The sequence below is a fragment of the Dipodomys merriami genome, unplaced genomic scaffold (genome assembly GCF_024711535.1).
Source record: "Dipodomys merriami isolate MVZ:Mamm:240054 unplaced genomic scaffold, mDipMer1.0.p SCAF_78, whole genome shotgun sequence".
NCBI classification, from domain to species: Eukaryota; Metazoa; Chordata; class Mammalia; order Rodentia; family Heteromyidae; genus Dipodomys; species Dipodomys merriami.
The window spans coordinates 4,073,661-4,098,774 of record NW_027206379.1 but is presented as its reverse complement, the minus strand read 5'-3'; the positions used below and the strand labels follow the sequence as shown (position 1 = coordinate 4,098,774).

The window sequence follows — 25,114 nt, the reverse complement described above, 5'->3', positions numbered from 1 at the left end:
CTCAAGCTTGCTGGGCAGGCCACCTACCACTTGAGTCACTCCTCTATCCTCTCTTTTCTTTTGCCAGTCCTGGGGCTTGAACTCAAGGCCTGGCCTCTGTCCTTGCACCTCTCGATGCTCAAAGCTAACCCTCTACCACTTGAGCCACAGTGCCACTTCTGGGTTTTTCAGGGCAGGTATTTTCTACTTACACTTCCCACATAGCTAAGGACAATAGGTGTACTACAACACAGCACTAGCTTTTTACTGGTTGAGATGGGTCTAGAGAAATTTCTGCCTGTCTGGCCACACACGATGATCCTTCTGATCTCTTCCTACTGTGTGTGAGCCACATGATACATTTTTAAAGTCTAAAAGTTATTTTAAAACCAGTCTAGACACAGAAATGGAGGAATAAGGGTAAACAAATGTAACAGTGGTACTCAGTACAGACACTATGTTGAAAATAAATTATTCAGGGGCTGGGAAGGTGGCTCAGTGGTAGAGCACTTGCTTTGCATGCATGAGGCCCTGGATTCGATTCCTCAGCACCACATAAGCAAAAAGAAAAAAGTTGGAAGTGGTGCTGTGGCTCAAGTGGTAGAGCGCTAGCCTTGAGTTCAGGCCCCATAAACGACAAAAATAAATAAATAAATAAATAAATAAAATAAATTATTCAACTTGTGGGTGGAAATAGGTGGGAAACATTGGGAATTTGAGGGAAGGGGTGATATTGTCCAAAAAGAAACATACCCTTTAACTGACTTATGTAACAGTAACCTTTCTGCTGTACATCACCTTTATCGTAACAATTTAAAAAAATAAAAAAACCAATGAAAATGTCATACCCGCCAATATGCCTAAATGCAAAGCTACAATAGGAATTTTCCTCAAACAGGGAATCTGAGCACTAAATCTGAGCACTAAACAATTCTGTTCCCCAAACCAGCACAATTTTCTATCTTCTAGGATCAAAGTTAAACTGCAGGTAGTGACCACTACAATAAAACACAAAAGAGTGTATCGTGAGGGCAGTGTGTTAGGTGAAGGTTCTATGTGCAGCCAGGTGCCAATGGCTCACACCTGTAATCCTAGCTACTCAGGAGGATGAGATCTGAAGATCAAGGTTTGAAGCTAGCCCAGCAGGAAAGTTTGTGAGGTTCTTATCTCTAAGGCTAGAAGTGGAGCTATGACTCAAGTGGTAGACAGCTAGCCTTGAGCAAAGAAGCTCAGGGACAGTGCCCAGGTCCTAAGCTTAAGCCTTAAGACAGGCACCAAACCACCACCTGCACCCCACCCTCCCCACCAAACAACAACAAAAAGATGACTAAAAAGGTTTAACAGGTGATGGAGAACCTGCACAACTGACTAGCTCCAGGAAGGAAAGGGAGGAAGCAGCTCGGACACAGGTAAAGACCACACCTTTGCTGTCCCATTGACAGTCCTACTGTCCCCGCGCTCCTTGCCTAGAAAGCTAACCATTCACCAAAACCAGACCCAGGATGCAGCCGTCATTTCCATCTGAGAAGCATAGGACGGAACTCTGAGACAGGAAGGCATACATCAGGGCAATGAAATGATTTCATGTGAGCACAGAAGACACAGCCCTCTGGCTTACCTTTCAATGGGTTGAAGAAGTTGAAGAAGGACTCATTGGGCACCTGTTTAGTAATAGTTCTGACGGTGCCCCGGCCCTTATGCTTCTGCTTTTTCTTGATAGTCTTGACTGTCACATTTTTCCCTTTCTTCCAGTCGATAGTACACCTGCAGAAGCAACACAACTTTTGTGGGTACACTCCAGGGAAAAAACTATGATGCATATAAGGAGCAAGCCACAGGTCTATGCTATACCTGGAAAATCTGATATAACCAATTGCTAATCTGAGTACTACATAGTCCCTGAAGTTCATCTGAAGGCTGGCTAATGAAACTGGCAGTATTCCCCCCACTCTGGTTGTCATATCTGCCTCAAGTCTCAAGCTTTTTTTCTGTTGTTGGTTGTAGGGCTTGAACTCAGGCCCTTTTTGCTCAACACTGGAGCAGTACCACTTTGAGCTACAGCTCCACTTCTGGTTTTATGGTGGTTAATTGGATGGAGATGGTCTCACAGATGTTCCTGCCCAGGCTGGCTTTGAACTGTAATCCTCAGATCAGCCTCCTGAGTAGCCAGGATTATAGGCGTGAGCCACCATCAACTGGCATAAGCCTCAGACTTCCTAATGACAATGGGCATTATGCTCCCAAGCTGCTCAAGTACTCTCAAACAGGTGAAAAGGACCATTTAGTCAGCACAGTGGAGAGTGGAGTCATCCACTCACATGTCCTAGATGCCCAGAGGTCAACTCTGTGAGCCAGGCTGCTGTGAACATTGCTGACCTGCCAGGGCAGTCAGGACACCTGCTTCTGACGCATACAGGTACCTTGCATACATAGGTACTCCTGGTGCAACTGACATGCTGCTCAACAACACATCTGAAGGAAATAGGCATGTGATGCACATCTGTAATCCTGGCACTCCAGAAGCAGAATTTTAACTTGGAGGCCAGAGTTCCAAGCCAATTTAGGCTACAAAGTGAGACCATGTTTCCCAAACCCCAAAAAGACCCAAAACAAAAACAAGGGCTGGGAACATGGCTCAAGTGGTATAACAGTTATCTAGCAAGCATGAGGCCCTGAGTTCAAACCTCAATCCTGACAAGACAAACAAATACAACACAATGAGGCTGGAAAAAGGTTCAAGTCTATAATCCTAGCTACTTAGGAGGCAGAGGTGGGGAGGAGGATTACAGTTCAAGGTTACCCTAGGCAAAAAAGTTACCCCATCTCAACCAACAAGCCAGGTGTGGCAGTAGACACAAAGCATAGACAGGAGGGGATGGTGCTCCAAGGCCAGCCAGGCAAAACATTAAAATCCTTTCTGGGAAATCAATGACAAAACAAAAATGTCTGGGAGGAGAGGCTCAAGTGGCAGAGTACTTGTCTATCAAGTGTGAGGCCCAAGTGTTGTAAACACATACACATGTATGTTCACCCAGTTACTTTAGCCATTCAAGTTGAGTGGGACTTTAATAAAGCTCTAAACTACTTATTCAGGGAGATTATTTTCAGTGAATAAGAGCAAGTATTTTAATTCAAATATAAACAATTTCCTCTAGTCAAAACCATCCAATAGGAATTGATTCTAAGCTAAATCCCCTCCTTTAGTGGTCTGTGGGGAATGAAATCAACATGGATCAAACTGCAAAGATATTACCAATTTCCAAAGCCACCATCTGATCATACTCCTGACTGCGACTGACCTGCACTGTCTGTTCTGTACTTGGAGGAGCTTCAATTTACAATGTCTAAACCCCAATCCCTGCCCCCCCCCAACAGAAACCCAATACTGTTCTAAACCTGTCTGAACTGATTTGCATCTTCCCAGGTGCAGACACCCTAGCTACACACTACCTGCTTGCAACTTACTCCAGGACTGCATTTAAATCCTGCTAGACCCTTAAGTAGTTCGTCTTGCTTACATTATTATTGTTTTATTTTGATTTTCAACCTGCAAGTAAGGGATGACAGGATCGAACCCACCACCCCGAGCTGTATCTTTCCATCCTAAATTCCAATATTATCTCCTGCTTTCTGTTTCAGAAAGACAAGTTAAAAAGACATTTTCTTACCCGTCACAGTCCACGATTTCAGGACCTTCAAAGGAGAAGGGATCGGCCTTGTCTGGCTCTGACTTCATCTTGTATGTTTTTGTCAGAACAGGATTGGTAAAGTAGTCATTGGGCTCAAAGTGGAACTCTAACACAAAAGACTAGAGCAGAGAGAACAGCGCCACTTAAAGTCTAAAAATAACTAGCAACAGATTCCACTGGCTATGCTGGAAATCACCACCCACAGCTGAGCCTGCTTTCCCTCTCAGCTCCATCCTCCACCCTACTGGCAAAGCCTAGGGAAGCCTCCGGAGGAGGGTGAAAGAGAAATGAGAGGTTCGTTCCTTCTTTCCTTCCATCCTCCCTACAGAGTGCTTCCAGAGCACCCTTCAGATCTGAGCAAGAGCAGGTACAAGAAGAAACAAAGAATGTGCACAGATCTGACAGAACAGGGGGTGGGGGGTGGGGGTAGCGTGGGGGGAAGCTAGGCACTGGTGGCTCATGCCTGTAATCTAGCGAGCTACTCAGAAGGCTGAAATTTGAGGATCAGGGTTCAAAGTCAGTGCAGGCAGGGAAGTCTGTGAGACTCCTATCCAATTAATGACAGAAAAAAACAAAAATGGTGCTGTGGTTCAAGTGATAGGAGTGTTAGCCTTAAGCAAAAAGTGCACAGGGATGGTGCCCAGGCCCAGAGTTCAAGCCCCAGGACCAGCAAAACAAAACCAAACAAAAAATCCTAATACCTAACGCTAAGCACTAGTGGCTCACAGCTGTAATCCTAGCTACTCAGGAAGCTGAGATCTGAGGATTGATCTGAGGTTCAAAGCCAGGTCAGGCAGGAAAATCCATGAGACTCTTCTCTCCAATTAATCATCAAAAAGCTGGAAGTAGAGCTGTGATTCAAGTGATAGAGACAACACTAGCCTTGAGCAAAAATGCTGAGAGAGCGCACCCAGGCCCTGAGTTCAAACCCTAGTACCAGTACCCCAAAACTGCCCCTACTACAACAACAAAAACCCACCACTCAACTCTCAAGTTACACCATAAGGTATAAAAGTACTGTGTAGGGCTAGTCAGCCCACTGGGATACAGAGAATTCTCTCAGGTGATAACCAGATTTATAAAGGGCCAAGTGGTAGTATCCAAAGTTAGCAAGATTACAAGTTAATTCCATTTTAAAGAATCTGTTTTATCTGAGGAAACTAAGCAAACTATGGGGATGCATGCATTAATGTGCAGATTCTTCCTTAGCTCTTATTTGTAAGGAGAAAATTGAAAATGAGCTCGGTTAAGTCATTTAGAAAGAGGGTTCACAAGACTGACTGGACTTGATTGCCCCTGCTGGTGCCCACGCTGCTGGGTCTTTCTGTGAGCTTCTGAGTACTTTGTGCTTTAGGCTCTCCTCATATGAACACTGCAAGAAGGACGGTTTGTGAAGGATGAGGCCTGGAGAGCCCGTCCACTAGAAACAAACCATCAACCGAAGGGAAATTACAAGACTAACTATGTGACCAGCTAAACAACCACTTCCCCAGAAGAGAAAGAAAAAAACTCTGGGAAGGAAGGTGAGGAGGTGAGGATGCAAGCTTCGGGTTGGGACCGAGTCTGCCAGCAACTGCTGGACCCCAGCAAGCAGCTGCAGAGACCTGCATGAGGACAAGGCACCAAATGCATGACAACTCTTGGTCCTTCACTGCTCTCAGCTCTGGTGCAGGTATAGGTAGGGTTATTTTCTCCTTTCCCTACCCCCCTTTCTAGATGGTTCTGGGTCTAAATTTGGGCCTTGCATTTCCAGGCAGGTGTTCTACTTGGGCCACATCCACAGCCTTCCTTTTCCTACATTCCTCAGGTTTTCCTATCTTCATCCACTCTGACTTTGTTTCATAAAAGTAATCTAAAATAAGCTGGGAGTGTGGTTCAAGTAATAGAGTACCAGCCTGTCATCAAACCCCACCACTGCCAATAAACAAACCCCATTTACCATGTCTACTCCAAGTACTCACTCCATGCCTCCTGTGTATTGCAAATCCCCAGTAACTGGGGAATAAGGGTTATTTGTGAATATTCAGGGTTAGAGGTATAGTCCAAGTAGTAGAACACATGCCTAACAAGCACTGAGTCCCTGAATACAAACACCAGAAACTATCACCACTGAAGAAAAAAAAGGTAACCTCAAAAACCTGAAGACAGCCAGACACCAATGGCCCACACCTGCAATCCTAGCTACTCAGGAAACAGAGCTGAGGATCATGGCTCAAAGCCAGCCTTGGCAGGAAAGTCCATGAGACACTTATCTCCAATTAACCACCAGAAAACCAGAAGTAGAGCTGTGGCTCAAAGTGGCAGAGCTCTAGTCTTGAGCAAAAAACTCAGGTATAGCACCCAGGCCCTGAGTTCAAGTTCCACAATAGACAGACAGACAGACTGAAAGAGAGAGAGAGAAAGAAAAAGAGAGAGAGGATTACTTCACTGCCAAGCAGAGATAAGGTAAGGTTGCCTTGTGTAAGTAGGACACACGTACACACACACCCTAGTCCAGTACACACTCAACTGTGAAGATTTTTTAATGCAGTTGTCACTGCTGCCAATGCTCATGCCAAGAATAACTCTCACATATACAACCCATGGTTAAGAGTGGACAGAAGAGCAGGGGGAATGTGCAAGTGGTCTTAGTTGCTACAATTCTGCTCTAGATTTGGAATTATTTCAAACTACATGGCCAAAAAGTTTACTAGTATAAAGAAGTGTGGAAAAGTACTGCTAGCTAGAACATAATACTGCCAGCTGGGGCCTTGTACAGATACACGTCCAAGAAGCTGAACTAGGAAATTAAGCTAAATGCAGGCATTGACTACACCCCAGTATGCCCATCATGATGTCATCATTAGAACAGCCACAAATTGATAGCACATATGGAAACTATGGCCAGGGACACAACTTAAACTTGTACAATGAAGCCAAGTGCTGGTGGCTCACACCTGTAATCCTAGTTACTCAGAAGGCCAACATTTGAGGATCGCAATTTGAAGCCAGCCAGGGCAAGAAAGTCAATGAGACTCTAAAGTAGAGCTGTGGAGTAAATGGTAGAGTACTAGCCTTGAGTACCAAAGGCCAGGGACAGTGCTCAGTGAGTTCAAGCCCCAGGACTAGCACAAAACAAAAAGCTTGTGTGATAGAACTTTGTGATCATGCCGTGTGTGCTGGCAGGTAGTTTCTGGTCAAGAGACATCCCCAGAGGATGTCTGCTGTGTGCTCTAGTGCTAGAACTCATGACTAGAGTGCTATCCTTTAGCTTTTCTCATTAATGGCTGATTCTCTACAGCTAAGCCATACCTACAGTTCTGCCTTTTGCTAGTTAAGGAAGTAAGAGTCTACTGAACTTTTCTGCCTGGGCTAGTTTCATATCCTTATCTTCAAATCGGCCTTCTAATTAGCTAGGATTACAGGCTTGTGCATAGAAAAGCAGGTGGCTTTTATAAGGGGAAAGAGGAAAGAACTAGGTTTTGGTCTACAAGGTGTGAGCAGAAGACAACAGTAGTTGAAAGGGGAAGACAAATGGCCCCAGGAAATCATGAAACAAGTATGCAGTAAAAACAGTAAAAGCAAATTTTAAAATGAATGAAAATAAAGGGGGAAAAAATGGAAGACACAAGGGAAAATGTATCAAATGTAAAAAGTGCAGATCACAATGAACACTCCCTCTGCATACAACAAATGTCTGCTAGTTCAAAACTAAAATTCAAAGTAGAAAGAAGTGAAAGCCAAAACCACACAGAATCTTGTAGATGAGCCACTGCTATTCCCCTCCCTCCAGGATTTGAGATAACAAAGCTCCACACTGGACTCCGTCCACTAACTATGTACCTGGGGCTCTGAGACATGGAGGGCGGCAAAGATCTGCGACTCTCAGCCCCAAGATCTCTACCTCCCAGCCCCTCTGGACATGTCCCCAAGACCTGAAACTGACAGCCACCAGTCAGACAATCAGTCATGTGTCACTGGAAATGCTGTAGCACTGGAATGGAACCCACCAACCACAGCCAGCCAGGCTGACAGGTTACGAACAGTGCTCCTGAAAAGGCCCAGGCTTAGGCCCAGCAGTCATTTCTCCTGGGTAAGTTAAGGCTTATCTCCCCAAATGACAGGCAGGCCTACTCACTCATGCAAACTAAGGGGTGGGAAGACATTTCCAATCTTTCCTACAGTTATTTTTAACTACTACAGCTGGGTAGATTTCTTTCCTCGGCGTCCTGAATGAAAGCAATGCTCGTATTTGTGTACATACCTCCCACTCTTTCACCCTAGCTCTGAGATGGGGCCTCCTATGATGCACGCCCAGGCTAGTCTTGACCTCATGTGCTCGTCATCTTCCCACTTCAGCCTCCCAAGTAGCTGAGATTCCAAGCACTCAGCACCACATGTGGCAACCTCCCATGTCTTTAAAACTGAACATTTCTTTTTTTTTTCTTTTTGGTCGGTCGTGGGGCTTGAACTCTGGGCCTGGGCGCTGTCCCTCAGCTCTTCAGCTCAAGGCGAGCGCTCTACCACTTGAGCTACAGCGCCACTTCCTAAAACTGAACATTTCTATCCACTATGTGTAAACTGTGAGATACCTAGGAAATGTACAGCATTACCACCATCTGATGATGACACACAAAGGCACCACCACAGCTCAGGCAGAACCCAGGCCCTGTGCCACATGTAGACATGCCACAGCATGTCTACATGGCTAACTGTCCAGGCTCCCAAGCACAGTGCTGAGTACTGCTTCGGGCCACCTAGCACTGAGTGCCAAGAATAGGGTTTTCTGCCCTCAGCTCCAGTCTGCTAGCCAACAAGCATGATAGTACTCACCATGGGCTGTCCAGGGGCCGAAAATTTTACTTTAATATCTTGCAGGTGTTTCAAGATTGGTTCATCATATTCCTAATCAAAAAGAAAAAAAAAACCCAGAGTTTTAAAAAGATCACAGTTGCTATGTTCGCATGCATTCTTGCCCTTTGCCAAAGAATAACTTCAGCAACTCAGACGTCTACTAACCATGTGGTCTTTGGGTGGCAGAAATAATGTATCAAATACCATGTGTCATCTGTTTCTGCCTAGCACAGTGGTAAACATCAATACCTGCCTCCAATGCCATCACCTGCCACCAACCAAGACAACTTATCTGGCCTTCTGCACCCAAGGAAACAGAGAAGAATGCCAGAAATCAGAAAAGATGAGTAAATCAATTGCCAGCCATGATAGCCAGTGTCCCCTGCTGTGGCAATCAACACCCTGATTCCACAGTATATAGTCATTCCACAAGAACATACAGCAAGTGTGCAGCCTAAAGGAGATTACAGCTCATATGTAACTGTATGCTTATAACTGTCCTTATTCCAATCTACTGTTTGTCAGAATCTCTAATTTTATTCTTTTTATTAGTTGTGGGGCATAAACTCAGGGCAGGGGCTCTGTCCTTAAGCCTCTTTGTGCTCAAGGCTAATGCTCTACCACTTGAGCCATAGCACCACTTCCAGCTTTTGAGTGGTTAATTGGAGGTAAGAGTCTCAATGGGAATTTTCTGCCCAGGCTGGCTTAAACAGAGCAGCCTCCTGAATAGCTAGGATTATAGGCGTGAGGCACCAGCGTCTGGCAGTATCTGTAATGTTAGAGTCCAGTAAGAAAAAGCAGGAGAGGGCTGGGAATGTAGTCTAGTGGTAGAGTGCTTGCCTAGCATGCACAAAGCCCTGGGTTCAAGTCCTCAGTACCATATATACAGAAAAAGCTGGAAGTGGCACTGTGGCTCAAGTGGTAGTGCTCTAGCCCTGAGCAAAAGAAGCTCAGACAGAGCCAGGCCCTGAGTTCAAGCCCTCGGACTGACAAAAAAAAAGAAAAAGAAAAAGCAGAAGAGATGGGGCTGGGAAGGTGGCTCAGTGGTAGAGCGCTTGCCTTGCATGCATGAGGCCCTGGGTTTGATTCCTCAGCACCACATAAGCAAAAAGAAAAAAGCCAGAAGTGGCGCTGTGGCTCAAGTGGTAGAGCGCTAGCCTTGAGCTGAAGAGCTGAGGGACAGCGCCCAGGCCCATAGTTCAGACCCCACGTCCCAACCTCCCTACCCACCCCACCCCCAAAAAAAAAGAAGAGGAAAGAAACCCAAATTCTCATTATGATGTGCTAGCAGACAGGTGCTTCATTTGCAACATGGAGTTACTTTTGTTTTCCCAGTCCTGGGGCTTGAACTCTGGGCCAGGACACTGTCACTGAGCTTTTTTTGCTCAAGGCTAGCACTCTACCACTGGAGCCACAGCACTACTTCCAGCTTTTTCTGAGTCATTGATTGGAGATAAGTCTCACAGACCTCCTGCCTGGGCTGGCTTTGAACCACAATCCTCCTGTCTTAGCCTCCTGAGCAGCTAGGATTACAGGTGTGAGCAACTAGTGCCTGGATAATTGAGTTACTTCTTAACCCTAAAGTCTAGCACTAGACTGAAGAATTTCTTGAGGTTCTACGAAGAACTGGTCTGGTAACTGCCACCTTCCAACTTTAAGCTTTTTTATGTTTTGTTCTAGAGATACCTAGCTCAAACTGGGAGTAGACATGCTTTGTGGCTTAAATCCTGAAGCACTAACATGGTGGCATGAGAAAAATGAAAAAGCCACCCCAGTAAAATACAGCAACTCTCCAAAGCCAAGGCAATGGATGCACAAGAAGCTTCCTCGATCGAGCCTGTGCTGCCAGAGCAGGCCAGGCAGCCACAGGTAGAGTGGCACCAGGAGCAAGCCATTGCTGAAGCCCCACTTCACTACTCCTTGCTCCACTCAAAGCGGGTCCCAATTAGGAGTGTGGGCACCGGCCAGGGGCACACCAAGTCCCACAAACTCATCATACAGCAAGTCTTAGAAGATCAATAAGCAAATCCTTCTCTGTTCCCCTGAATGGTTTTTCAACCCTTGGAGCATATTAGAATCATCTGAGGAGCTTCTTAAAATACATAGAGGGAGGTAGGCACGGTGGCTGATCACACCTGTAATCCTAGCGACTCAGGAGGCTGAGATCTAAAGACCATGGTTCAAAGCCAGCCCATACAGGAAAGTGCATGAGTTTCTTATCTCCAATTAAACACCAGAAAACCAGAAATGAAGCTGTAGTTCAAGTAGTAGAGCACTAGCCTTGAGCTGAAGAGCTCAGGGACAGTGCCCAAGGCCAGAGTTCAAGCCCCATCACCACCACCACCACCAACAAAAACACAGAGGGCTGGGGTAGCTCACTGATAGAAAACTTCGTGTGAGGTCTGAGTTCCATCTCCAGCACAGAAAACAACAAGCAAGCAAGCAAACAAACAAAACAACCAAACAACCCTAACTAAAACAACACAGAACAGTGACAGCAGGCGTGGTGGTACACATCTTAGGTCAAGACAGGGAGGACTGTCAATTTGAGGCCAACCTGGGCTACATAGTCTCAACAAGGAAAAACAAAACTCAAAGAAGTCTCACTGTCTCGGTGTTTCGCTGTGTAACTACCCTAAAAGCCACCCTAGTAACTGTAACATACAATTAGAAGATACAGTTCACTCTCTCATCAGGAAAGCAGATTTATTTTAGCTGCCTCCCTGGTTTGGAAGGGAGTAAGAAACACACTGTGCTTCTCATCACTTTTTCTTCTTCTTGTGATACTGGGTACAAAGCCCAGGGCCTTCAGTACATTAGGCAAATGCCCCACCACTGAGCTGTATACTCATCTCCTGCCTACATCCTTCATTCAGGTTTTGGCTTAGAATGGAAAAGCAAGTAGGTAGTGAAAATGCTTCATGGCAAATTTCTGAAAATCACAAAAATGTATTTGTAGTCTTGTGGAGGTAAATCACAGCTCAACTGTTTGAAAGGGACAGTGGTTTTGTTTTGTGGAAGACAGGTAATGAGATTCAGGGCGGGATTTCTCCTGTATCATACAACTTAATTTGATCCATTCCTTAAAAAAAAGGAAAACAAAACTAAACAGACCTTTTCAAGGCAGAAAACATTAGCAACATACTTTGTGTTGCGCAACATACTTAGCACAACAAGACTGTACCAAACCCACTTGAAAACATACTGAGAAGCAAGCAGGTGTGTACACACACAGAGGGCTCCCCCACTGCACCAGACACCCCTGGCTGTCCTTAGGCTCCTTGCTGCTCACCGTAGAAGGGCCCGATGCCTGCAGAAGCACTAGACATCTACAGGAGGTCCAACACAGACATACTGGGAACTGACTCACACCAGGACTGAATTGCCAGCCCTGTTCCAAGAGCTGCCGAAGAGCAGGTCTGGAGAGCAAAGATCCCTTCTCTGGGGTCAAGACTGCCACCCAAGCACCTGTCCTAAGAAGCACCCTGCCACTCACTCCCAAAGACCTCTGGGCACCCAGGTAAGCGTGTGAGAGTGAAAGCACAGGGCAGTCACTTTGGAAATCTGACAAGGGAGAAGCTGCCCACCTGTACGAGCTCACTGAGCATGTCCACGTTTCTGAAGATGGTAAACCAGAACTCTGGAATTCCTTTGGGATTTGGCTCTTCTGCTGCTGCTTCTTCTTTTTCAGCTATGGCTACTTTATTTTTCATGTCTCCCTACAAAATACAGATGGCAAGATAGAATAGCTACTGCAAAAATACCAGTACTTTTAGTCAATTATCAGACCAACATCATCTCAGGTGCCTTCACTGGAATCTCCAAACCATGGAGGGGAAAACACTCAAGGCACTGCACTTAGACCCAACTCCATAATCAACTGAGACTGCAAACATCAGCAACCTTGGGAAAAGTTGTCTGCTGCTGGCTTAGTGAACCTTCTGTCCCTGATGAGAACCAGGCCCCTGTATCAATCTCAAGATGGACACATGTAGGAGCTCATCTGTAATTCCAGCACTTAGGATGCAGAGGCAAGATTGAGTTCTAGGCCAGCTGGGGCTACACACCAAAGCTCTGTCTCAAAGACAAAAAGCCTAGTTCAAAGATGATTAAAACCACTTGAACTAAGCATAAAACTCTATGACTTTGGGGTTAAAATGTGTGTAAGGATGGAAGGTGGTGAGATTAAAAACTGCTTCAGGCTGAGTGCCAGTGCTCATGCCTACGAATCTACCTACTCAGGAGGTTGAGATCTGCATATCATGGTTCAAAGCCATCCCAGGCAGAAAAGTCCATGAGAAAGTTATCTCTAATTAACCACCAAAAAGCTGGAGGTATGGCTCAAGTGATAAGGAGCACCACTCTTTTGAGTGGAAAAGCTAATGGACGGCACCCAAGCCCTGAATTCAAGCCCCAATAATGGTGTGTGCATGCATGCCCATGCGTGCGTACGGCTGAGTTTGTGGCTAGCAAGCAATAGTTCATGAGTTCGGGGCTGGGAAGGTGGCTCAGTGGTAGAGTGCTTGCCTTGTATTCATGAGGCCCTCCCTGAGTTCCATTCCTCAGCACCACATACAAAGAAAAAGCCAGACTCAAGTGGTAGAGTGCTAGCCTTGAGCTGAAGAGCTGAGGGACAGCACCCAGTCCCAGAGTTCAGGCCCCATGACCAACAACAAAAAAAGTTTATGGTGAGTTCAAACCCCAGTAATGGGGGAAAAATGCAAAAAAGAAAAAAGAAAAAGAAAAATATTATGTCCAGACTGACAAAGTTAACCTTATGGCAGGGTGAGGCTTCCCATACACTGGAACAGAACGGCCAATAAAGGTGAATAGAACGAGTCACAATGCCGACCCTTCCTTCGCTTACCTGTTTCCAGACATGCCATGGCTAAGCAGCTGGTCTCCTGATGCCACCTGCCCATAGGCCCCAGCTCCCAGTCACTGAGGGCAGCATACAGCTGCCATCCAGGCTAACTTCACTTGGGGTGCTATCAATCTTTGCTCACCCAGCTCTGTTTTGAGACAGCGAGAGGAGCTATGACTCCCCCTCGCTTGTCATGGTGAGCAACAGCACTGCCTAAGATAGCATATCTCTCTAGTGAGAGTCCCAACTGCCCCAAACCAAGGGGACAACCGGCCAAGAAGTGCTTTATTGCTGCAGAGGACTGTTTTGTTAAGATCTTTTTATTAGCATACTAATTATACAAGGGGGGGTTTTGTTGGACATCTCCATACCTGCATACTATAGATATACACCCATTATCCACACCTTTCCCCTAGACTTTCTCTTTCCTAAAGCAATTACAATGTTGTGTTTTCATACATGCATATAAAGTTCTTGGACCAATCACCCTCATGCACCTTCCTCTCTGGAAAGTTCTATTGATGAGTTAGTTGCTGATTTCTAAAGTAACACAAGTCACACTTAAACTTACAGCCAACTTGTCCTCCTCCTCATTCTCACTGTGCCACTCTGACTCTGCATCTGTGGGTTCCACGTCACCAGTGATGAATTCTCTTCTCTGTACCAAAGTGAGACTGCATTAGAATTTTAGGTTATCTGGAAACTCAAGAGGTAACACGCCCTGGATAATGTGGTATTAAATGCACTTGACAGTATCCCACCTTGTCTTTTTTTTTTTTTTTTTGGGTCCGATCGTGGGGCCTAACTCTGGGCCTGAGCGCTGTCCCTCAGCTCTTTAGCTCAAGGCTAGCACTCTATCACTTGAGCCACAGCACCACTTCCAGCTTAGTATCCCACCTTGTCAAACAGAGGCTGGTAGAGTGCAGCATACTTCCGCTCGAGGTCGTGGACTTCCTCGTAGAACTTGGCTTCTATGTGTGCGCACCTCACCTGCAGCTGTTTCAAAGCATTGATTCTCCTTTTGACTGCTTTGGGTAAGCTGGAAGAGGAACAAGGAATAATACATATTTATGTCAATAATACAACATAAATTTAGACAAGCAGAAAAAAACTCTCAAAAATTGTTGAAAAAAGAACAAAAAGGCTGGCACTGCTGGTTCACAGCTGTAATCCTAGAAACTAAGGAGGCTGAGATTTGAGAATCACAGTACAAAGTCAACCTGGGTAGAAAATCCATGAGACTAATTTTTTTTTTTTGGGGGGGGGGGGGAGGAGGGGGGTCAGTCCTGAGGCTTGAACTAAGAAGCCTGAGCATTGTCCCTGATCTTCTTTTGCTCAAGGCTAACACTCTACCACTTGAGCCACAGAGCCACTTCTGGCTTTTTCTGTGTCTGTGGTACTGAAGAATCGAATCCAGGGCTTCACGCATGCAAGGCAAGCACTCTAATCCCAGTCTAGGACCATGCAGGGCCACGTGGAAGTCCTCATGCAAAGACACTGAAGTGGGAAGCTTCTGTTGTAGAGTTTAAAACTTTTCTCATGTGTATGGAGAATTTCTAACATCAGAAGGAAAAAAAATCTAACCCATAAAAATGATTTATTGAAAATAAAGCCCTTTCACCAGTGGCTAATGCCTGTAAACCTACTCAGGACATTGAGATCTGAAGACTGAGGTATAAAGCCACCCTGTGTGGAAAAGTCCTCAAGACTCGATCTCTAATCAACTAGCAACATATTGGACTGTGAGTATAGTTCAAATGAAAGGCCCTGAGCTGAAGCCCAGGTACCAGCACTGAGAGATGGGATGGACACGATGAAGAATGGGCAGACTCCCCAACTACATCAGACACAAAATATCCACTGGGGTAGGTGGAGTCCTATGTCTTCCACACTGTTAAGGACGATAGAATGTTAGGAGGAAAGGCCGCACTGTCCAAGGGCATTATTCACTTCACATGCGCACACAACCTGCTCCTTAGTCCCACAGTTCCTCTCAGTGAACAACGCTTACCTTGCCCACTGCCATGGTCAGAAAACCAGAAACCATCATTCACATACTACGCTCTCCATCTCCACTGCAGCATCACTACATCCTATCAACTTAAGTTTGCAAAACCTTCCCCACTACACATAACATCTTGGATTCAATCCCCAAATACTTCTCCTTAAAACAAATATTCCAAAGCCCTACCTACTAAGTGGTCCCCAGAGAATACTCTAAATAGACAAAGCAAATGCCAGTGCCCTCTTCCACTTTATCTGTCCTGGGGAACACCAAAGACCCAACAGTAGGACTTGTGTGAAGTCAAGACTTAATCTGAAGCCGGGCACTGGTGGCTCATGCCTGTAATCCTAGCTACTCAGGAGGCTGAGATCTGAGGATTGCGGTTCAAAGCCAACCTGGGCAGGAAAGACCGTGAGACTCCTATCTCCAATAAACCACTAGAAAACCGGAAGTGTCGCTGTGGCTCAAGTGGTAGAGTGCTCGCCTTGAGCTGATGAGCTGAGGAACAGCGCCCAAGCCCAGAGTTCAAGCCCCACGACCACCACCACCACCAACAAAAAAGACTTAATCTGATTGTACATGGAAGCCCAGCAATGCCTCCTCCCTTCCAAAGGAAGGAAGGCTCTGAGAGGCACCATCCATCCTAAAATAGGCATCTCTTCATTTCCATTGTGCAGCCACGCAGGGACATAAGCCTCCTGTAACAAGTGAAGATGTTACCAAGATAGAGAAAACACTCCCAGAATTCATATGGAGCCCTACAACCACACAAATCTGGGCAAAAAGAGCAATGCTGGATGTATAACAATTCCAGACCCCAAACTTTACAACAGAGTTATAATAAACAGCCTGATACTAGCAAAAGAAAAAAGAAAAAAGAAAAAAAAAAAGCCTGAAGACCAATGGAATAGACTAAAGACCCAGAAATAAAGCCATATAGCTACAGCCATCTGACATTTGACAAGAAAGCCAAATAATATGTTGGAAAAAAGACACCATCTTCAACAGATGGTGTTGGGACAACTGGACATCCACATATTGAAGAATGAAACTGGATTCCTATCTGCCACCTTGCACTGATTTCAACTCAAAATGGGTCACAGGACCTCAACATAAGAGCCAAACCTTGAAACAACTACAGGAAGGAAGAGGAGACATCACAACTTATTGGTATAAGCAGGAACTTTCTGAGTAGAGTTCCAGGAACTTAGTCAGCAAATCAAGAGACTTGACAAATGGGACTGCATCAAGCTTAAAAAGTTCTGCACAGCAGGACAAAGTTACTAAATTAAAAAGACTGCCTACCGAATGGAAGAGCTTTACTAGCTATATAGCTAATACGGGCCTAATATCTAGAATATACAAGGAGTTCAAGAAACCAAACTACCCCCCAAAATCAATACCCCAATTAATAAAATAGGCAAAGGAACTAAATAGAGGCTTCTCAAAAGAAGCAAGAATGGCCAAAAAACATATAAAGAGTCAGGTGCTGGTGGCTTACACCTCAATCCCTAAACAGGAGGCTGAGATCTGAGGCTTGTGGTTCAAAGTCAGCCTGAGCAAGGGAGTACATGACTCTTTATCTCTAGTTAATTACAGAAAAAGCTGGAAGTGGTACAGTGGCTCAAGTGGTAAGAGTGCTAGCCTGAACAAAAAGAAGCTCAGGGACAAAACACAGGCCCAGAGTTCAAGACCCAGACCAGCATCAAAGAAAAGGAAGGAAGGGGGGCTGGGAAGGTGGCTCAGTGGTAAAGCGCTTGCCTTGTATGATTGAGGTCCTGGGTTCGATTCCTCAGCACCCATAAGCAAAAAAAAAAATAGCTGGAAGTGGCGCTGTGGCTCAAGTGGTAGAGTGCTAGCCTTGAGCTGAAGAGCTGAGGGACAGCGCCCAGGCTCAGAGTTCAGGCCCACGACCGGACCCAAAATAAAACAAAAAGAAAAGGAAGGGAGGGAGGGAGGGAAGGAAGGAAGGAAGGAGGGAGGGAGGGAGGGAGGGAGGGAGGGAGGGAGGGAGGGAGGGAGGGAAAAAAGAAGTAAAATAAACATGAAGAAATGTTCAACATCCCTGGCCAACAAAGGAGGAGGCAACAGTGCTTGATAAGAAATGTACTCATTATCTTGCCCATGTAATTGTAACCCCTCTGTGCGGTATTTTCACACACACACAAAAAAATCCCTGGCCATAAAAGAATTGCAAATCAAAACAATACAGAGATTCCACCCTTCAGCATCAAGAACCTGAACAATAATAAATGTTGGCAGGAATGCTGGGGGCGGTGGGGGTGGGGGGTGGGAACTATTACCACTGTTGGTGGGAATGGGAATGTAGACTAGTGCAAACACTCTGGAAGGTGGTTTGGAGATTTCTCCAAAAATGAAATATAGAGCGTCCCTATGACGCAGCTCTGGGCATCTTCCAAGAGCTTTGCAGGTCAGGATATGGTAAAGACACATCCACGTTCACTGCTGCATGATAGCCAAGTTATGCAAATAGGCCAGATGCCCTACAATGAGAGGCTGAGGCAGGAGGATCAAAGCCCAGGGTCTGCCTGGCTACAAAGAGACCTTGTCACAAAAACAACCACCAATGACTGGTCCATTGCCAAGAATTACCTGCACGAAGGAGCCAAGGCAAAACTTTGTAGTGAAGTTAAGAGCCAGTCAACACTCTGTGTTCTGCTAATGCTGATGACATGAAAATCCTCTACCCTGCCACAGGATGGCATTGTGTACCATGTAGCAGCCATGAGGATCCATTCAACACTCCTTCCACTAACAGGCAATCTCAACCCAAGCCTGGGGCCAGGGAGTTTGGTCGTTGGGTCCTAGAGACTGGTCTCACAGGAAATGTCTCTCCCTATGTAAGACTTTGTTGGTAAAGAGACATCTACTGTATTGACCGCACACTTACGTTTCAATGTAGCTGGAGGGAGTGTGAGAGACATTTTCAAGTCGTTCCTGTAAAGCTGCCAAAACTTGTGGATTCTGCATCACCTGATCCGTGAGCTTTTCTGGTAAAAATCAAAAACATGACCAGAAATATAAATGTACATCCAACACACTCAATGCCAGGAGTTGAAAAATTACTAGCATGTATCTACATAGCTTTGCTTAGCTAGTAATTTCTAAATATAGCAAAAGAATCTGTGTGGAAAATAGCAATTTTATCTTAGAAACATATCATATTCATCATCTGATACCTAGAAATTCTGAGTTCTGTTACTGTAAGCTCCAATCTCACAACTAAGGTGTTCAGGTGAGCCATCTCTGATTATCTCCCCCTCTACAAATCCAAAAGTGGTGTTCAGAACCCAAGGACAAAAATGAGATTAGCTTCTCAAAGTAAAATGGCATCTCTCAGCATGGAACCTTACCTCTTCTCGGTCTAAAAAGACCATTTTCACCAGCTCACTGCATCATACTTTCAAGCTTCTTTTTCAAGTGCTGCTTGCCTCTCCTTGGAAAGCCATTCCCAAGTCTACCTCCTCTTTGAAGTATTCCTGACCATCACACTCCTGACAGCTCCCTCCCACCTCTGTAATGGACTTACTGTGTTGTACTTTATTGTTTCCAACAAGTCTCATGGACTTTCCTGCCCAGGCTGGTTTTGAATCGCAATCCTCAGCTCTTAGCCTCCTGAGTAGTTAGGATTACAGGTATGAGCCACCAGCGCCCGCTCTCTTACTGCTTTTAGTGTCTGAACTTCCAACCATAAAAACTCTTACTGTAACTTTCCTCAAATCTTCAAAGGATAGAAATCTTTTATTAGGGGCTGGGAAGGTGGCTCAGTGGTAGAGCGCTTGCCTTGCATGCATGAGGCCCTGGGTTTGATTCCTCAGCACCACATAAGCAAAAAGAAAAAAAAAGCCGCAAGTGGTGCTGTGGCTCAAGGGGTAGAGTGCTAGCCTTGAGCTGAAGAGCTGCATGACAGCGCCCAGGCCCAGAGTTCAGGCCCCATTACTGGACCCCCCCAAAAAAAAACCCCAAAAATCTTTTATTAGTATTATCACTATCTCCAGGAAGAGAGGCCTGCTCTACACACATCCTCCAATGCTGTTGCATGTGGGTGGACTGACCTGTGTTATTTGCATTTTTTGCAGCTTCCACGGAATCTGCAGGAGCTCCATCTGAAAAACTAAAATGTTTAAAAAGTATATTGTCAAGGAAAATTCCAAAGACTAACACAAAGAGCCATTTTCCTTATATAACATATGAAGAGGGGTCTACAGTGACTTCCCAATGGGTGGGAGATAACACTGACATGAGTGTGTGGAGATTTCCCCTCTGTTCTGAAGGACTACCTACCACCAAGCATGCCCTTCCCTAACACAGCATGCAAGTATGTTTTCATTTCTTTTTTTTTTTTTTTTTGTCGGTCGTGGGGCTTGAACTCTGGGCCTGGGCGCTGTCCCTGAGCTCTTCAGCTCAAGGCGAGTGCTCTACCACTTGAGCTACAGCGCCACTTCCGGTTTTCTGGTGGTTTATTTGAGATAGGAGTCTCACGGTCTCTCCTGCCCGGGCTGGCTTTGAACCACGATCCTCAGATCTCAGCCTCCTGAGTAGCTAGGATTACAGGCGTGAGCCACCAGCGCCCGGCTATGTTTTCATTTCTATAGCCTCTTTTCTCATAATCTGCTTCCAGACCTCAAACCAAACCAATCAGCCAGCCAACAGCTCGTACAAGCAGCCTGTGTAGTAAACAATGGCCACAGCACTCTAAACAGCAGAGAGAAAGTATTTTCAAAAACAGTAAACTCAGCCAGACACCGATGGCTCATGCTTAGCTATTCAAGAGGCTGAGAGCAGTTCCAATCCAGCTCAGGCAGAAAAGTTCAAGAGACTCATCTCCAATTAAGCACTAAAAAGCCGTTAAGTAGAACTGTGTCTCAAGTGGTAGAGTGTTAGCCTTGAGGGGAAAAAAAAAAGCTCGGAACAGCACCCAGGGCTGGGTTCAAGCCCCAGGACTGGCTAAGATCTGAGAATTGCAGTGTAAAGCCAGCCATGGCAAGAAAAGTCTGTGACACTCTCAACTTCCAATTTATCACCAAAAGCCAGTTAAAGCTGTGGTTCAAGTGAGAGTGCCAGCCTTGAACAAAAAAGGGACAGAGCCCAGATTCTGAGTTCAATAAAGGTGTACACACACAATTTACAAAAGCAAACATCAGAGAAAATAGAAAACTAACAATGAGTGCCTAAAGAGGCCGAGATCTGAGGATCATGGTTCAAAGCCTGCCTGGGCAGGAAATCTCCAATTAACCACCAGAAAACCTGAAGTGGTGCTATGGCTCAAGTGATAAGAGTGCTTGCTTGGAGCTGAAGAGCTGAGAGACAGGCCCAGACAAAAAACAAAAAACAAAAACAAAAAATAACTATGACCTTGACCACTGGGATGAGCCACCTCAAATGATGTGACTTCCCTGAGTGGGGGGGGGGGGGGGGGTCTGAGACTAAGGGCTGGGAAGCATAATGATGGCTTTGGTCTGCTAGTATCAACATCTGAAATACTATTCATGAAAGCTATTTCTTCACCAGCTCAAATAATACAGGAAAACAGAGTTTTTCATCTAGACCTTGAGTGAATTTAACTGGTAAAAGTTTACTGAAAGATACCTTGGCTCTCAGTAGTTTTAGTAGTGGGGTTTGAACTCAGGGCCTCTTGCTTGTTGCAGGCACTCTACTACTTGAGCCACTCCATCAGCCATCATCCTCTAAATTCCATATATACAAAGCCCACTTTGGCTTACCTGTTATCTGCCATCGGAATGCTTTATCTCCTACAAAAGAAAAAGAAATGAGAATCATATTCACAAAGAAAACAGCTGTTCAAGCTGGGCATGGATGGCTCATGCCTGTAATCCTAACTACTCAGGAAGCTGAGATCTGAGGATCGCAGTTTCAAAGCCAGCCCGGGGAAGGAAAGACCTATCTCCAATAAACTACCAGAAAACCGAAGTGGCACTGTAGTTCAAGTGGTAGAGTGCTCACCTTGAGCTGAAGAGCTTGAGGGACAATGCCCAGGCCCAGAGTTCAAGCCCCACAACCAACAAAAAACAAACAAAAAACAGCTGTTCATACTTAACAGTAACACCGTCTGGGGCATAGAAATGAACTAAACGGGCAACAGAGACCTTACCTGGCTGAAGGAAGTGTCCCAGATTTTGCCTGAGTTTACTTGGGTACACATATTATTCAAAGCTCATTAGCATGCACTCAAGGTCTATGCATTTCATTATGTAACAATTTTATTCTTAATAATCTCTTGTTGGCACCAAAGAACAATTCACCAATCCTATTTTGCTTTATATCCAATGAATTCAAAAACAGAAACACATAGTATGGTAGGTCTAGTTATTTTAGAGCAATTTGAAAGCATTTACTGATGTTTACATTGCTTTTTTTCTTTTGTGCCAATACTAGGTTTGAACTCAAGGACAAATGCTCACTTGGCTTTTTCACCCAAGACCGGTCCTCTCTTCCGCTGTGATTCACAGATCTCAGCTCCTGAGTAGGTAGGATTTCAGGTATGAGCCACCAGGGTTACATTGCTTCTTGAACTAATACACAGGGTGATGTTCTAATTTTATCTGCTCATTCTGCACCTTTCCTTACTTTGTGATGTACTGTTGTGTAAAGCTACTATGTAATGCACACATTATGACCCATTTTTATAAGATGTCTTCAAAATTACTATCTCTGGACAGAATAAGGTGACTTTCTACCTATGAATATTAAAAATGGACTTAGGGACTTTTCTTAAATAGAATTTGATACTAACAATTGTGAAACCAGATCTAAATGCATCACTTAAAAGGATCCTGCAGGGTGGGGAGAGGAGAGAAAGGGAAAGAGAGAGAAAGAGAGAGAGGGGGGGAAGAGAGAGAGAGAGGGAGAGAGGGAGTGAGAGAGAGGGAGGGAAGGAGGGAGAGAGGGAGGGAGAGAGAGAGGGAGGGAGAGAGGGAGGGAGAGAGAGGGAGGGAGGGAGGGAGAGAGGGAGGGAGAGAGAGAGGGAGAGAGGGAGAGAGGAGAGAGGGAGAGAGAGAGAGGGAGAGAGAGAGAGAGGGAGAGAGGGAGAGAGAGAGAAAGAGGGAAAGAGAGGGAGAGAGAGAGGGAGGGAGAGAGAGGGAGGGAGAGAGGGAGGGAGAGAGGGAGGGAGAGAGGGAGGGAGAGAGGGAGGGAGAGGGAGGGAGGGAGAGGGAGGGAGGGAGAGAGAGGGAGAGAATGATGATGATTTTACCCAAGAGCAATCCAGGGCTGGTATACCCAGCCCTGAGATGGGGTGTTGGTGACTCAGTTAAGAAGACAGCAATAGCCCAAAGAAATCAATCAAGTAAGGTGGGAGTGATCAAGGGTATCACAGCAGAGACTTTTCATGTTCCTTCTGAAATGGGCAGAGAGCCATTGTGGGGGTCGAGGCAAGAGACACCTCATGATATGAGTGTTTCAATCAGAGTAGAGCAGGAGGCCCTGTTTAGGGACTGCAGTGTGCAAGTGTTGGAATAAGGGTGTGTTGCACTCACGTGGTTTGCATTACAGGCAGACAGTAGTGTATTCAGTTTCTGCATACAGTTTAAAAGGTTAACAGATGGGTGTTTTCGGATGACATGGATGTGGGATAAAAGCAAATAAAAGCTCAAGGAGAATTCCAAAGTATGGGAGAATGGAAAGAGTGTGGGGAAGAATAGTTCTGATTTTGTGTTTTTATCTCTGCTGGATTTATCAGGCTTCTTCTATACATATGTTCACTTCTAGACCAGTCTGTGCAACCTCCTCCCATAGGTGGCAAAGCTCAGTTGGAATTCACGCCTCTGGTGTGGATGTGTATGCTTGTGGCCAGTGCCCAAGGGGCAACTTTGGTTCTAGTGGCAAAAACCAGCAATTAAAGAGCTCAAAAATTAAAAAAAAAGGGGGGGGCGGTCCTGCTCGGGCTAGGAAGGTGGCTCAGCGGTGGAGCGCTGGCCTCCATGCATAAGGCCCTGGGTTCAATTCCTTGGCACCACATATACAGAAAAAGGCTGAAGTGGCGCTGTGGCACAAGTGTTAGAGTGCCAGCATCGAGATGAAGAGCTCAGAGACAGCGCCCAGGCCTAGAGTTCAAGCCCCACAACTGACCAAAAAAAAAAGGGGGCGGGGGAGTCCTCCCATCTTGGAGTTTGTCTGGAAGGCTGCGGTGCTGGGCATCGTTGCTGGCTATAAGCAGGTTCCCCAGAACCCAAAAGGAGCATATGGTTCTTCTTAAAACTGAAGGTGTTTATATCCAAGGTGAAACCAAATTCTGGTCGGACAAGAGATGTGCTTACAAATAACAAAGCCAAAAGCAATACTGACTCTTAGAAGCAAATGTAACAAAACCAAAAGGTAACAGGTATTCATGGCAACAGTGGCTTGATGGCTGCCAAATTCTGAAGCCACCTTCCTACAAAGGCCAGTGGACACCGAATCCATGTACTGCCGGATTAAATCTAATGAAGATCAAATGAAGTGGGTTTGTGCTCTTGTAAAACAAAATAAAATGGCCCTAGAGGGAAAAGGAAGAGTTACAGAGGGGGTAAAATTGACTGGAAGATATTATAAACATGTGGAAACTTAACAGTGAAATCCCGCTGAATAATTAATGTAATTTTTTAAAGCCCTAAATGAGCAATGAACTTGAGGAGTGCCACAAACCTCTTCCCACAAAGTAGACACAGATACATATTAGATATATGTATCTAACAGCATGTCCCTAAAGGCAGCTCTAGCTGAAGCCTGTCTACTGCCTCACTCCTGGGGTCTGAGCATAGCCCAAACTACTCACCCACAAAAATTAGCTCCTTATAATTTATGATTTAGAGCCAGGCACGGGTGGCTCATGCCTGTAATCCTAGCTACTCGGGAGGCTGAGATCTGAGGACTGTGGTTCCAAGCCGGCCCAGGCAGAAAAGTCCTCATGAGACTCCCAATTAACTACCCAAAAAACTGGAAGTAGTGCTGTGGCTCAGTTAGCATGTTGAGTAGGTAGAGTGCTAGCCTTGAGCAAAAGAGCTCAGAGACAGAACCAAGGCCCACTCACCAAGCCCATGACTGACAAAACAAATTATGATCTACAAATGTTTTGTAATTAATTCAGCCACATTTTCTTTTTTAGATTTACACAGTTTCAAAATATAATGCTACATAAGTAATAAATTAAGTAATATATTTTTTTTGAAATTTTAAGCTATTTTAAGGATGCAGAAAAAAAAACCATGTATCAAACCCCACCACACCTCCACCACAGCAGTTACCCAAACTGATTTATTATTTATGTATGTATGTGTTTACTTTTTATTTGTGAAGTGGGGGAGGGTGGCGCGCATGCCAGTCCTGGGACTTGGGACTATCCCTGAGTTTTTTGCTCAGGGTCTGTGCACTACCACTTGAGCCACAGTTCCACTTCTGGTTTTTTGGCAATCAGCTAGTGATGAGTCTCATGGACTTTCCTACCCAACCTGGCTTCAAACTGTGTGTGATCCTTGGATCTCAGCCCTCCAAGTAGCTAGAATGACAGATGTGAGCCTCAAGTGCCTGGCTCCAAAGTGGATTTTAAGAACTATTCAACGGTGCTAATCATCTTCTTCAAAGAAGCCAAGCTCACCTTATCTGAGATTCAAGTTGATGCTACAAGCACAGCCCACTCTCCCTCACATTATTTTTTGTTTACATGGTACCAAGGGATCGAACCCAGGGGATCATGAATGCTAGGCAAGCACTCTACCACTAACCCAC

At 45.3% G+C, this 25,114-nt stretch overlaps 1 protein-coding gene and 1 non-coding gene across 7 annotated transcripts in view; both read right to left on the bottom strand.

Moving 5' to 3' along the window:
• Nap1l4 (nucleosome assembly protein 1 like 4) overlaps nucleotides 1–25,114 on the bottom strand; it is a 42,695-nt gene that overhangs the window by 10,414 nt on the left and 7,167 nt on the right. For 4 of the 6 annotated variants that reach the window (XM_070009702.1, XM_070009697.1, XM_070009698.1 and 1 more), the window contains exons 2-10: nucleotides 21,115–21,144; nucleotides 19,447–19,505; nucleotides 18,282–18,381; nucleotides 14,263–14,404; nucleotides 13,937–14,023; nucleotides 12,089–12,220; nucleotides 8,481–8,552; nucleotides 3,648–3,787; nucleotides 1,598–1,743 (exon numbers count right to left, since the gene is read on the bottom strand). In XM_070009702.1, the coding sequence (XP_069865803.1) occupies nucleotides 1,598–1,743; nucleotides 3,648–3,787; nucleotides 8,481–8,552; nucleotides 12,089–12,220; nucleotides 13,937–14,023; nucleotides 14,263–14,404; nucleotides 18,282–18,381; nucleotides 19,447–19,505; nucleotides 21,115–21,128 (892 nt within the window). In that variant the 5' untranslated portion in view covers nucleotides 21,129–21,144. Of the gene's footprint in view, nucleotides 1–1,597; nucleotides 1,744–3,647; nucleotides 3,788–8,480; nucleotides 8,553–12,088; nucleotides 12,221–13,936; nucleotides 14,024–14,262; nucleotides 14,405–18,281; nucleotides 18,382–19,446; nucleotides 19,506–21,114; nucleotides 21,145–21,813; nucleotides 21,883–25,114 lie in introns of those variants that run through there. The other 2 variants (XM_070009701.1, XM_070009703.1) reach the window with 2 other exon arrangements.
• Nucleotides 7,568–7,698, bottom strand: LOC138818840 (small nucleolar RNA SNORA54). The gene has a single exon (XR_011369230.1). It is a non-coding gene; the product is annotated as a small nucleolar RNA SNORA54 (small nucleolar RNA).